A 15,739-nucleotide genomic window follows, 5' to 3' on the forward strand; every position below is an offset into this window, starting at 1 on the left:
TTGTTGCTTGCAGCTCTAGCCATAAGTCAACATGTGCGGGCCACTTTTCTTTCCTTATGTACACATTCAACATACCCCCTTATAACTGGTATTTTCACACTCCATTTGTCATCCTATTCTCACGATGCTCGACCATGGACATTGAGGCAACCCTACACCTTTCTAGTTTATTTTGTACCTCTATTTACATGTATTCCATAAGAAGAGAAAAATATCAAAGGCAAAATGTCAGAGGACAATATAAGTGGTATTTGTTCCATATAACGGAAATGTGTCTACTTACGCTGGATCGCTAGGGATGGTAACACATGGAGGATTGAATCTAAAATCATCTCAATAGTCATAAAGGGATGCATTTATCCTCTGTAGGGTGACTAGTACTTATCGGTTTCACGCTTTCTAACCTTGTTCTTAAGTCTTTCTTCCAAGTGCCATGATGAAATTGAAAGTCTTTATGTGGCTACTTCTTTCTGATAGGTGAAATACATGAAATTTACTGAAGCGGAGACACTTGTGGTAACAACTATTCTTGCATCACATTACTGGTGTACCCGACGAGAGAATTGACCACATCTCATTGCCCATTTAGCATTTCTTGTTTGACACGTCTTCAAACCTAATGAACTCCCAATGCCTTGTGGATTGCTTTGGTACCAAGCTAACATGTAATTTGCTATAACAACAACTTGGCTTATTTGGAAGGTGCACAATAATTTCATTTTCAAAGGTATTAGGCCTTCGAGATCGGGGCAGATAAAAAAGGGACTAAATCCGATCTACTACTCCATAAATCAAGTTATCACAGGACCTTACTGGTTATATTACTTCTATCATAGACTCCTTTTAGTATGCTTCATTTTACTGTTGCTTTCTCCTTTTACGGGTGCCAACCCCCTAATGATAAGGTAGTGGTTACCTATTTCCCCAAGGATCAACGTGGCTTAGGCATGCAAGACTAAGAGGTTGAAAATACCACGCTCCTCAGTAAATGGTGTTCAAGCTTCTTACTAGGGACGAGGCCCTCGCTCTAGTCACATATTCTATTTATAGACCATTCTAATCTTCAAGCACGGAAGTTATACATTAATTAAAAGCAAGGTAAAAACAACACATACCCCAGGTCAATCTGACCATGCAATGTCACATACAGAGCTGGCTAACTATCTATATACTCCTTATGGCCATATCACCAATTGATATTCATAATTTAACAATCGAACCCACCTTACCCATTTACCAACATATTTCTATTTTCACAAGAACTTAGCATGCTAGCAAACCAATCATAGTTTTCTTGCTCTTGTGTCGCAAAATCCTAGTCGTCATGTCTATCCTTGATTTTCCACTTACTTTGAATTTAGAAATCATTATGTGTGGCACTATACTTCATTTTTCCACTCTCATTCTTGCCATGCTACTCCAAAAACATATGAACCATTGCACTTTCCTTCTCCACATCTTAAGCAGATCCATTTGAAATTTGTAGAACATGGAAGAATTGTGTGTTTAGTATTGAATGCGGCCTCAAAACATATACCTTCTTTTGTTCACATAATTTAGCCAATGCAAAAGCCCGATTGTAATCTAAAAGTATATTAACCTTGTATCCTTCTTATCCGCAACTCCAACCATAAGTCATCACTCATATGCCACTTTTCTTTCCTTTTGTACTCATTCGCATTATCCCCTTAACACTTGTATTGTCTCACTCCATGTGCCAGGTTATTCTCGTCATGCTAGGCCATGAACATTTAAGCAATTATGTACCTCTTCCAGTTTCCTTTGCATATCCATTTACCTATACTCCATAAGAGGAGAAATTTTCAAATGTAAAATCTCAAAGGTCAACAAGCAATGGTAATTTGTGCCATATAGTAGAATTGTGCCTACTTATGCTATATTACTAGGGAAGGAAACACACCGAGGGAAGAACATGAAGGTGTCTCTATAGTTGGCAAGGGACACGTTTGTCCTCTAGAGATGAGTGGTTATTAACACCTCACTGGGTTCTAATATGGTTATTTACATGATGTCGCTCTTCTCAGTGCCAAAATTAAGTTGAAATTATTTGGGTGCCTACTTATTTTTGATAGGTTTAATATACCGAATATGTTGAAGAAGATACAATTTAATGTTGGTATCAATTATTCTTACACCCTCATTCTACAACTAATGTTGAAGATGTTGGGGAATGTAGTAATTTCAAAAAAATTCCTACGCACACGCAAGATCATGGTGATGCATAGCAATGAGAGGGGAGAGTACCGTCACGTACCCTCGTAGACCGTAAGCCGAAGCATTATGAGAACGCGGTTGATGTAGTCGTACGTATTCACGATCCGACCGATCCAAGTACCGAACGCACGGCACCTCCGAGTTCAGCACACGTTCAGCTCGATGACGTCCCACGAACTCCGATCCAACGGAGCTTCGCGGGAGAGTTTCGTCAGCACGACGGCGTGATGACGGTGATGATGTTGCTACCGACGCAGGACTTCGCCTAAGCACCGCTACGATATGATCGAGGTGGATTATGGTGGAGGGGGCACCGCACACGGCTTGGAACAATCAACTTGTGTGTCTTTGGGTGCCCCCCACCCCGCCCCTGTATATAAAGGAGCAAGGGGGAGGCCGGCCGGCCTTGGTGCGCCCCAAGGAGAGGAGGAATCCTCCTCCTAGTAGGAGTAGGATTCATCCTTTCCTAGTCCTACTAGGAAGGGGGAAGGGGGAAGGAAAGAGAGGGAGAGGGAGAGGGAAAGAGGGGACGCGCCCCCTCCCCTAGTCCAATTCGGACTCCTCATGGGAGGGGCCACGCCACCTCTTGGGCTTCAGCCCTCTCTCTCCCCTCAGGACCACTATTTCCCAATACTTCCCCGGGGGGTTCCGGTAACCCCTCCGGCACTCCTGTTTTCTCCGAAACCATCCGAAACACTTCCGGTGTCCGAATATAGCCGTCCAATATATCAATATTTACGTATCGACCATTTCAAGACTCCTCGTCATGTCTGTGATCACATCCGGGACTCCGAACTACCTTTGGTACATGAAAACACATAAACTCATAATACCGATCGTCACCGGACTTTAAGCGTGCAGACCCTACGGGTTCGAGAACTATGTAGACATGACCGAGACTCATCTCCGGTAAATAACCAATGGCGGAACCTAGATGCTCATATTGGTTCCTACATATTGTACGAAGATCTTTATCAGTCAAACCGCATAACAACATATGTTGTTCCCTTTATCGTCGGTATGTTACTTGCCCGAGATTCGATCGTCGGTATCCTCATACCTAGTTCAATCTCGTTACCGGCAAGTCTCTTTACTCATTCCGTAATACATCATCCCGCAACTAACTCATTAGTCACAATGCTTGCAAGGCTTATAGTGATGTGCATTACCGAGAGGGCCCAGAGATACCTCTCCGACAATCGGAGTGACAAATCCTAATCTCGATCTATGCCAACTCAACAAGCACCATCGGAGACACCTGTAGAGCACCTTTATAATCACCCAGTTATGTTGTGACGTTCGGTAGCACACAAAGTGTTCCTCCGGTACTCGGGAGTTGCATAATCTCATAGTCATAGGAACATGTATAAGTCATGAAGAAAGCAATAGCAACAAACTAAACGATCATCGTGCTAAGCTAACGGATGGGTCAAGTCAATCACTGAAGGAAATATGCCCTAGAGGCTATAATAAAGTTGTTATTTATATTTCATTATATCATGATAAATGTTTATTATTCATGCTAGAATTGTATTAACCAGAAACTTAGTACATGTGTGAATACATAGACAAAAAGAGTGTCACTAGCATGCCTCTACTTGACTAGCTCGTTGAATCAATGATGGTTATGTTTCCTATCCATAGACATGAGTTGTCATTTTATTAATGAGATCACATCATTAGAGAATGATGTGATTGACATGACCCATTCCGTTAGCTTAGCACTTGATCGTTTAGTTTACTGCTATTGCTTTCTTCATGACTTATACATGTTCCTATGACTATGATATTATGCAACTCCCGATTACCGAAAGAACACTTTGTGTGCTATCAAACGTCACAACGTAACTAGGTGATTATAAAGGTGCTCTACAGGTCTCTCCGATGGTGTTCGTTGAGTTGGCATATATCGAGAATAGGATTTGTCACTCCAATTGTCGAAGAGGTATCTCTGGGCCCTCTCGGTAATGCACATCACTATAAGCCTTGCAAGCAATGTGACTAATGAGTTAGTTACGGGATGATGCATTGTGGAACGAGTAAAGAGACTTGCCGGTAACGAGATTGAACTAGGTATTGAGATACCGACGATTGAATCTCGGGCAAGTAACATACCGATGACAAAGGGAACAATGTATGTTGTTATGCGGTTTGACCGATAAAGATCTTCGTAGAATATGTCGGAACCAATATGAGCATCCAGGTTCCGCTATTGGTTATTGACCGGAGACGTGTCTCGGTCATGTCTACATAGTTCTCGAACCCGTAGGGTCCGCACGCTTAAAGTTCTGTGACGATCGGTATTATGAGTTTTTGTGTTTTGATGTACCGAAGGTAGTTCGGAGTCCCGGATATGATCACGGACATGACGAGGAGTCTCGAAATGGTCGACACGTAAAGATCGATATATTGGATGACTGTGTTCGGACACCGGAAGTGTTTCGGGAGGTTTCGGACATATACCGGAGTACCGGGGGGTTACCGGAACCCCCCTGGGAGTATATTGGGCATAATGGGCCTTAGTGGGAGAAGAGGAGGGGCGGCCAGGGAAGCCGCACGCCCCCTCCTGCTCTAGTTCGAATTGGACAAGGAGGGGTGCGGCGCCCCCCTTTCCTTCTCCTCTCCTACTCCTACTTGGAAGGGACTCCTCATGGGGCGCGCCATAGGAGGTCGGCCCCCTCCCCCTCCTCCACTCCTTTATATACGGGGAGGGGGTCACCCCTTGGAGACACAACAATTGATCATTGATCTCTTAGCCATGTGCGGTGCCCCCCTCCACCATAATCCACCTCGGTCATATCGTAGCGGTGCTTAGGCGAAGCCATGCGTCGGTAGCTTCATCAACACCGTCACCACACCGTCATGTTGATGAAGCTCTTCCCCGAAGCTCTACTCTATCGTGAGTTCGCGGGACATCACCGAGCTGAACGTGTGCTGAATGCGGAGGTGCCGTACGTTCGGTACTGAGGATCGGTTGATCGTGAAGACGTACGACTACATCAACCACGTTGTTATAACGCTTCTGCTTACGGTCTACGAGGGTACGTAGATGACACTCTCCCCTCTCGTTGCTATGCATCACCATGATCTTGCGTGTGTGTAGGAAAATTTTGAAATTACAACGTTCCCCAAAAATCACATCATTCTCTAATGATGTGATCCCGTTAATCAAATGACAACTCATGTCTATGGTTAGGAAACATAACCATCATTGATTCAACGAGCTAGTCAAGTAGAGGCAAACAAGTGACACTTTGTTTGTCTATGTATTCACACATGTACTTAGTTTCCGGTTAATACAATTCTAGCATGAATAATAAACATTTATCATGATATAAGGAAATATAAATAACAACTTTATTATGGTCTCTAGGGCATATTTCCTTCTGAAGAGACAATTGAGCACCTCGGCATTTCTTGTCATTCAAATATAGTGGTCTCGAAATGCCTCACGGATTACTTTGGTACCAAGCTAAAGTGATCTTTCATGGTAATCTACTTTTTTGAAATGTTTATTACAACGATGTTGGGTCTTCGTAGACATGCCAACCATCTCGGGAGTGGCCAACATCTATCATGTTGCCCCAAAAATCAAGGTGGCCTAGACATCCATATATATTGGCGAAATATCATCATTCTCAATCAATGGTTTCTTCAAGCTTCCTAACGAGGTGAGTTAAGGCATGATATACTATGTAATAAATAAATGGGATCTAAGGCAAGTCCATGGTAAATATGGGGGTACCACTTTTGGGTTGGTTCAGTGACGAGGAGGCAACACCTTTTCTAGTTTGGAACCTTCGCTAGCAATAACAAATCACATGTTAGGATTTGTCATAGGTCATGGTTGGGAAATGCATCACCTTAGCTCCTACTACTTATGGCTTTTTCATACACTACATCATAAACATGTCATAACAGCGGAGGTGGTGGGTAACTTGCACCCATTTGTGGTTCTGACATGACATGATTAGAATGACAGTTGTGGCTTCCGACATGACATGATCAGAACTTAGTAGCCTAGAATAGGATCTACTAGAGTGGCTATATGTTGTTAATTTATAACATGGGACATACAAATTTTGATGGACTTTACATGAAGATGGAAATTTCTCCATGAATTCATTATACTATGCGCTTGTGTGTACAGATGCACTTATTAACACTAAGGTGATCTAGAAGCTTAAGATATATTTTTCTTATGGCATTTACGCAGAAGGTTCATCTTAACAAGGGAAAATCTTGAAAAGAAAACCTGGTGTGGGGTACACAATGTAGTTTCATGATGAGACAAGTAATCACATATTCTTTGACTGTAAGTACACATGGTGTATGGCCTATAATACATGCCGCACATAATTTGTATTCTACCCGGAGCATCCCAAACTTGTTTGGTAATTGGTTGTGCGGTATACATAAAAACATGATATCTTTTATCTTAGTAGCTGCGGCAGCCTTGGTTTGGGCGTTATGGTTATACAAGAATGATGTGGTTTTGACAAATAGAAGATATTTTCTTCACTGCCATAGTCATTTTCTTGTCTACACATTGGCTCCGTACTTGGCATGTACTACAGTGTTTGGAGCACATGGAGCTCTTTAGGATGGCATGTACTAAGATGGAGAGGGTGATTAAGAAGACTCTTCCAAACATGGAAGGTGTTGTCTTCAAATCTGTCTTAGATTGCTTGCTATTGTTCTTCTTTTTGCGTCAAATAACGTCACGTGTTTTCATTTCCAAGAATATTATGGATTAGTACATGTTGTGTGCATGTAGTTCCTTCAAAATCAGAGTGAACGTCAAGGGCCAATAAAAAATTTCTTACCAGAAAATAGTATGCCTCACAAAAACACGTTGACAAAAGAGCAAGTGCAACTTATAAGTTATGACCAACTGAATAACGGAGATCAAACAGACATACCATGGAAGCGATCCCAAATAACAGTTTCAGTGAGAAATAAAAATGGCAGAAATGGACCATGGAAGAGATCCATAACAACATTTCAACTATTACAATGAAAGTGACTTGGCTCAAAGAGCACCAGTGAGATAGAATGTCTCAACTTATTAAGGCTGCCTTTCCTGCATCTTAGCTATGGAAAACTAAATCAAACTAGACGAGATGCACGTAGCTGGCCATGAATGTCATTTGAGCTGGCTAACAACATGTATCCACCTTATGGCCTCATCACAAATGGATATTCATACATCTACTGGTCTAACTCACCTTACCCACTCACCAACGTCTTTATAATTTTGCAAATCCTACTAGCATATTGGCAAACCAATCATATTGTTTTTAATCTTATGTCAAAGAAATCTAGCCCTCATGTCCATCCTTGATTTTTCTACTTACCTTTAATTTAGAATTCAGTTTGTATGGCCCTATAACTTCATTTACCTACTATCATTCTTGGCATGCTCCTCTCGAAACATGTAAACCATTGCACTTACCTCCTCACAGTCTAGGTAGACCCATTTGAAATATGTAAAATATGGAAGAATTGTGTATTTATTATTGAATGCAACGTAAAAGCACATACCTTCTTTTGTTCACATTATTTAGCCAATGTGACAACATATATATTAACCTTGTAAACTTGTCACCTATAGCTCCAACCGTAACTCATCACTGGTATGTCACTTTATTTCCTTTTGTACCCATTCACTTTATATCCTTATAACTTGTATTTTGTCTCTCCATTTCCAGATCGTGCTCGGTCACAAACATTGAAGCATTCCTGCACCTCTTACAGTCTCCTTTACATGTCCATTTACATAAACATTCCATAATAAGAGACATTGAGAAATATGAAATGTCAAAGGTAAATTGAATGGTAATTTGTGTCATTAATAGATATTTCCTACTTATGGTAGATTACTAAGGAAACACCTGAAAAATGGAAAGTGTCTCGATAGTTGTAAAGGGAAGATATTTTCCTCTAGGGACGTTTGGTTCTTATCACCTCTATGAGTTCTAACATGGTTATTTACATGATGTCTTTCTTCCAAGTGCCAAAATTGAGTTGGAGTATTTGTGTGGCTACTTATTTCTAATAGGTTTAATAGATGAAATATGCTGAAGCGGAAACACTTCACTGTTGATATTGATTATTCTTGCATCCTATGTACTGCTATTGATGAAGAGACCATTGAGCACCTCATTTCAATTGCCCCTTTAGCATTTCTTGTTGGGCATGCATTCAAATCCAGTGGTCTCCGAATGCCTCGCGGATTGCTACCTACTTTTTGAAATTTTTATTACAATAATTTTGGTTCTCTCTGGGCGGGTCGACCCCCTTGGGAGCATTCGGTTCTATCACTGATGAAGAATAATACGTGCTTTTTAGTAGATGGTTGTTTAGGACTCTTACCGAGTATGAGTGATGGCATGATATCCTCGGTAATAAATATATGCACTATGAGGCTCTCTCCGAAGTCCAAAATAAATGGGGGGGGGCTTCCACTTTTGGGTTGGCAACACCTTTTCTGGTTCGAACCTTCACTATCAAAGGACGGCTCGCATGTTAGGTTTTGGCATGACTCATAGTTGGGCAATGCTCCACCTTAGCATCTACTAGTGCCTAGGACTTTTACTGTGTCATCAACATGTCATAATAGTAGAGGTGTTGGGTAGCTTTCTGCCAGATGTAGACTTCATACGTGACATGTTTAGGCCTTTGTTAGTAGCATGGAAGGATCTACTGGAGTGTATGAATGTTGTTAATTTATACTACCTCCGTCCCAAAATATAAGACATTTTTGCAGTTCAATTTTGAATTGCAAAAACATCTTGTATTTTGGGATGGAGGTAGTAGCACGATACATACGAGTTTCGATGGACTTTACATCAAGATGGACTCTTCTCTATGAACTCATTGTACTAGCTCTTATAGATATTGGTGCACCAATTAACAATATGTTGATTTTTAAGATTAAGGTTCCTCCAAAGATTAATGTTTTTCCTATGGTATTTACATAGAGGGGTCATCTTAACGAGGGAAACTCTAGCAAAGAAAAAATGATAGGGGAGTAGCAATGTTGTTTCTACTATCACGATGAGAAAATTAAGCATATATTCTTTGAGCAAGTATGCTCATGTTCTATGGCTTATAATACATGTCATGCATAACTTGTATTCGCCCAAAGCCTTCCAAACTTTTTTGGTCATTGGCTTTGAGGTATACATAAAAAACAAGATCTTTTATCTTAGTAGGCATGCGGGCCCTGGTCTGGGCGCTATGATTATGCATGAACGGTATGGTTTTGACAAATAGAAGATATTTTTCTCCATTGTCGGTTATTAACTTATGTACGCATTGGCTCCGTACTTGGCTCGTACTACAATATCTGGAGCACTGGGAGCTCTTTATATATGGTGGCATGTATTAAGATGGAGCTGACGGCTATGGAGATCGTTTCCAAACATGGACGATGTTCACTTTGGATCTGTCTTAGGTTGCTTTCAATTGTTCTTCTTTTTGTGTCAAACAATGTTATGTTTTTGTTTCCGCAATTATTTTGGCTTTGTATAGATTGTGTGCATCTAGATATGCCAAAATTGGAGTGGACTCTTCATACTTGGATAGCTCACGTGTTAAGAGTAAATAAAAACTTTATTATCAAAAAATAGTATACCTCATAAAAACATGTTGACAAAAGAGCAGGTGCAACTTACGAGTTACGACCAACTGAATAACACAAATCAAACAAACGGACCATGGAAGAGATTCCATATAACAGTTTCAACGACTAAAATAAAAATGGCGACCATGGAAGAAATCCATAACAACAATTTCAAGTACTAAAATAAAAATGTCTAGGCTCAAAGAGCACCACCGAGAGAGACAGAATGTCTCAACTTATTAAGGTTGCCTTTCCTGCCTCTTAGCTATGCCAAGCTAAATCAAACTAGGCGAGACGCACGTAGCTGGCTATGCATTGCACGCTACAGGAAAAGACTTCTCTCGATCCTACCTTACATGGGAGGGAAAAGACTCCAAGATGATTCTTCAGGGTCGACGCCGCCCAATTGCCAACCAAACCCCACATCCAAGGACTTCATCCCACTGGAAGAGCCGGTGTTGGCGCTGGTACCGGGGCCGTCGTGCCAATTGGTGCTATAGCCGACGCTGGTGCTGGTGTCGGCGCCGTCATGCCCAGCGGTGTTATAGCCATTGTGGGCCAGGGCATCGAGGTTCCTTCCAGATCTCACCTTGTCGAGCCAACCCTCATGCTGTGGCGGCACCTGATACATCGTTGGAGACCCCATGTGCATGTTGTCGGTGACGTATGGAGTGGGCGACGGCTGCTGATTCATGGCGAAAGACCCCATGTCCATGTTGTTGGTGACGTATGGAGCTGGCTGGGACGCCAGATACATTGCCGAAGACCCGCCCATGTCCATGTTGTCGGGGATGTATGGTACCTGGGGCTGCAAGACAGGGGGTTGTCCGCTAATTTTAGCGATGCTTTGGCCCACGCTCTTGAGGATCTCCTCCAGCCTACTACTGACGATGGTGAGCTCATCGACTTTGAGATCGGGGAGGTCACTGCCGAGCATGGCCTTGTGTAGCAGGATCCTGATCTCGGGGTCTCGTACCTTGTTTTCCTTGACCTGGAGCTTGCTGAGGCGCTGGCTGAGGAAGTCTTCCTGGTTCACCGTCTTCTTAAACCGCCCATCTGCCATGGTTTTGTACCTATTCAGGATATCCACCGCCTCAGGATGCGATGGGTACACCTTTGGTGCCGCATTTCCCTCATCGTACACCAACACGCAGGCCTTGGCGTTGCATAGAATAGAAACCTCGCGTGCCTTACTTGCCAGGTTCTTCATGCGCGTATCCAAGGTACGGCGCCGGCTCGACTTATTCTTGATGTACTGGAGGGCAATCTTCTTGCGAGCCATTGCCAATAGAGGGATAAAATGAGAAATGGAAATTAGGTTGATGGTTTTGGCCAGCTGGGGAGATTTGATTTATAGTGGAGGATCGACCAAGATGGGGAGGCTATATCGAGAAACTTTTAACTCCACGCTCACAAAATAAGGAGGTGCGCTATCTTCATAAATGCATCATCAAACCAGTATTTTCTTTCATTAAAAAGTGCTTATAATGGACCAAGGGAACACATATCCATAGCAAAGAACTTTGGTTTCTCTCAAGAGGCCCATGCATCTTATCCGAATATGCTTATTTTAGCTATGTATTGCCAAAATTAATTTTGCAATTTATTTTGTTCCAAAGTTAGATGGTTATTCAAAATTGTACATCATCCGATTAACCATCTACTATTAATTTGTTACCACATTAAGAAATAACAATAAATAACTTTCATAGATTATCCTATAATGTAGGACGAATTGAAAATACTAATGTTCTACCAATTTTTTCAAGAGCACTGCTCTGCACATGATGTATGCACGCACGATCCATAGACGACAAGTCAGGTAGACCATAGGATTAGCTGGGTTATTTAATCTGTGTGGCTCCTAATCCGGTCGGCCACAAATCGTCCAGGAGCCAATCGTGTGCCGAGCACTTTCATTTTTCCAATACTTTAACTGAATACGGTCCCACATATCCAGGGCTGACTATAGTTGCTTATTTTATCCCTGACGCTGGTGAGCTAACACGTTCACACAAATTATAAAAAGAAAATCAGATTTATGTACCCCCCCCCCCCCCAAAGCAGTAATTGCTTTACATCTAGAAGAGATTGATCAAACTTTTTGATTGTGTGCGTCACATGGCATATAGCCTAGCTAAGCTAACTAGTGCTGCCCTGTAGTAGTTATAAATATTTACGTCTAAAAATTGCATATGTAGTCAGGGTGATTGTTCTTTTTTTGCGAGGAATCAGGGTGAGTGTTCGAATATAATAGGAACTAGTTAAAATATGATTCTAATTACTCTAAATAATTGACGTGTATATATAGGACCAGTAATTGAAAAATATGTCTGGCGAGTTTTATAAGCCACTGCAAAATAACTTAAAGAGTTTTTATCCCCCATATGTTCCTACTAGTCTCCTATGTTTAGAAAGAAAAATAAAGTGATTACGATAAAAAAAACACAAAGGTATGGGAAAAGACTGCAGAATAGCTAGTGGATTTGTCACATTTTGTGGATGAATATTTTGTATATAGAAGAAGAGTATGAGGTTCAATATTGTGTAGGGATTCTATCCGTTTGGGTACGGATTGGGGATCATGTCCGGGCGTGTCCTGAGATGCGGTGGCCGTGCGTTCAGCGCCGCGGACGAATCTCGACCGCGTCCTGTTCGCGTGCATTTTTCTTTGCAAGTCCTTAACTTTTTTTATCATTCATTTTTGGTACATGACAATACATCATCACATTTTGACTAATAAAGCAAGGCCAAAGAAAATAAAAACAACAAAAATACATTTTAGAAGATAGCCAATTTCCATAACTGCCCTCCTTGAGTTGGGTTAGGGCCTTCTCGATGCACTCATTGTTGATCTATAGAGGAGACTCGATCTGGCATCCTCCTTTCTTCTTCAAGCCAGAAGTAGATGTTGCTTCATCAGACCTAGTTTCGTGTCTAGCTTCTAATCTAGCAACAAGTGCACGTATCTCATTTACAGCCTCTATGCTAGCTAAAAGTGCACGAACATGTACTAAATTTCGCTCTATCAATATATCGATGTACTCTTCTTCCCAATACCTAAACTTGCATCCATTCTACACAACAAAATTTGAAGTTAGCACAACTAGTCAAATCTAGAGCACAAACCGAAGCTAAAAAAAGCGCATACCCCGTCGTTTAAGAACTTGATGAACACCCATCCGGGATGTTCCGGTGTTGTAGACACGCGGCGCACGACTATCCTTGGGCAGTGGTCACACTTAATGAATGGCAACGGTACGCCGGCGAGCTTTTGGGCAAGCACCGAGCCCGGCCGACCGCCATCCGTGTATCTGCCGGCGGACCACCGACGATGCAGATCCGAGCGACTAGAGGAGGAGCCACTGCCTGCATGTGGCCTTGCGGCCCTGCCAGGGCCTTCCGGCGAGGTGCCCGGCCAGTCCATGGCGCGGCCCGACCTCCCACAGCCGGCCGAGCTCAAGACCGACCGGATCCGCCCCAAATCCGGTCGGCGGGTGCGCAAACCAGGTGGCACTGGTTGGGTAGCTCGGCGGCGCCGAGGGGAAGGGGATGGACGAGCTCGCGTCCGAACTGCACGGCTGCAATGGCAGCGGCGGCGGCGGCGAGGGGAAGAGTGGGGAAGAGTGGAGGGGGTGCGACCGAAGGGAGGGAGGGGGCGGATAGAAAAAGGCTCGCCCTGTGCCACCGACGGACGGGCCAGGGGAGGACACGCGCAGATGACCCGCGCGTCCACGTGGTGTCCGTTTCACCCCGAAAGCGGCGCAAACTTGGGCCGCGAATGGGTCGAAAGCGGACACAAAACGGACAAAAGTCCGTTTGCTCCCACGCGTCCTCGTTTGTCCGTTTTACCTCAAACGGACGGAGCCGAATAAGATAGGATCGCGCCGTGGAGTTGGCCTAAGAACAGACGACGAGAATTGTAGAAAAAAGAACCCGCGAACACTTTATCTCACCTGCTACTGTAAGATGGAAGACAGCCTCGCCTAAAGGCGTTTCCTTTAGTGGCTGGCCCAATCGCACGGTTTTGAAAAGGTTCTTTGAGTTGGTACGAACTGCTTTTAAAACCTTCTGCGCCATTTTTTCTTTTATGTTTTTTTCTATTTGTTTTTTCTTCCACTTTCTTTTGGTTTTCTACCCTTTTTTTAGTTTTTCCTTTTCGTTTTTCAGTGGCTTTCCATTTTTATTCTTTTTTAAATACATTTCGGCTCTTACTTAAATACACATTGAACATTGTTTAGATACTTATTGTATATTTTTTAGTGCACATAGAACATTTTATTAATTCCAGTTAAACCTTTTTTTAGTTACACATTCAATGTTTCTCGAACACATATCGGACATTTTGAATACACAATAAACATTTTTAACACACACTGGACATTTTAGATGAATGCTAAGAACATTTTTTTCAAAACATGCAAAACATTTTTCAAGTTTTATAACCATTTTTAAATGCCACTAATATTTTTTGACTGGTATGAAACATTTTTTAAAATTACGTGAATATTTTACATTGTATAAATGTTTTCAAACAATTTCATTAACATATTTTTGAAATGCTAATTTTTTAAAATATAAAAAAGTTGAATGGTACCAATCATTTTTTTGTAAATTACGAAACATTTTTTACATTTTATAAACATTTTTAAACTCTACCATGAAAAAATGCGTGATGAGTGCTTTTTTTATGGAATGCGTGATGAGTGCTTTAAAAAATGGAAGTAAATTAAATTTTGGACTATACGTAATTAGAATGTTTCAAAAAAGGAACGAATACCAAATGAAGGGAACTAAAATTGAAACATAATGTATTTGTTCTGGTCTGCCCACTAACGGGTCCCGTGAGGCGAGGTGAGTTCTATAGCCGCGCCCAAACGAATCGATCAACATCAACGTGCACCTGTTTTTGGGCTTGGACCTTGTTCGCAGGGGCTGAGACGAGAAGTAATGGGCCAAATTTCAAGGTGGTCCATGGACCACTATGGTCACGCTGTGGCTACACCCCCAATTCTCACGACAGTTCCTCACACAAAAAACCAATTCTCATCACAAGCATATGACTATCTAACCAAATCCTATTTGGCACTTATAGCATCCATTAAGAGCAAAACGGTACACATCACACATCTCCATGCCCTTAGCTAGATTTTGTGGGCCGGACGGTTATGCTTGTTTCTGTGAAGCTTCCAACCGGTTTTCGGAAGCTTTCGGTCGATTTTTTTTGGCTCTCTTTTTTTTTGCCCTGTTTTTTCATTACTTTTCTTATTCCTTTTTTTATTTTTTCCCTTTTATTTTTTAAATGCATCAACTATTTTAGAAAATAAATTTCTAAACTTATTCAAATTCATGAACTTTTTAGGAATTGAAATATTTTTATATGAACATATTCAAATTCCCCAACTTTTTACAAAGTTTGTGATTTTTTTGAGGATCAGTTTGTGATTTTTTTAATTCACATTTCTATTATAATTTTTCGGACTTTCTTAAAATCCATGAAGGTTTTTTCAATTTAACAAACATTTTCAATTTTAGATTTTTTTTTCAAATTCATAATTTTTTCCTTGAATTTCTGAACTTTTTAAAAGTTTAAGTTTTTCCAAATTCTTGACTTAAAAGAAATTGTGACATATTTTCAAACTCATGATTGTTTTCAATTGTAATGAATATTTTCCAGAAGTCAACGGTTAGCCGGTCAACTAATTAACGAATGAGCCGGTAAACCTTTTTTTCAATTTAACAAACATTTTTCAATTTTAAATTCTTTTTTCAAATTCATAACTTTTTTCTCGAATTTATGAACTTTTTAAAAGTTGAAGTTTTTCCAAATTCTTGATTTAAAAGAAATTGTGATATATTTTCAAATTCATGAATTTT

The 15,739-nt window shown here is 41.4% G+C and overlaps 1 protein-coding gene across 1 annotated transcript; it reads right to left on the bottom strand.

The window, feature by feature from the left end:
• Window positions 1-10,041: 10,041 nt before the first annotated feature.
• Window positions 10,042-11,161, bottom strand: LOC125512818 (uncharacterized). The gene has a single exon (XM_048677897.2). The coding sequence runs from the start codon at window positions 11,142-11,144 to the stop codon at window positions 10,215-10,217; it is 930 nt and encodes a 309-aa protein (XP_048533854.1). The 5' UTR covers window positions 11,145-11,161; the 3' UTR covers window positions 10,042-10,214.
• Between the last annotated feature and the right edge of the window lie 4,578 nt (window positions 11,162-15,739).

Source organism: Triticum urartu, chromosome 6A, assembly GCF_056163025.1.
Source record: "Triticum urartu cultivar PI428250 chromosome 6A, HENAU_Tu73, whole genome shotgun sequence".
Lineage (NCBI taxonomy): Eukaryota > Viridiplantae > Streptophyta > Magnoliopsida > Poales > Poaceae > Triticum > Triticum urartu.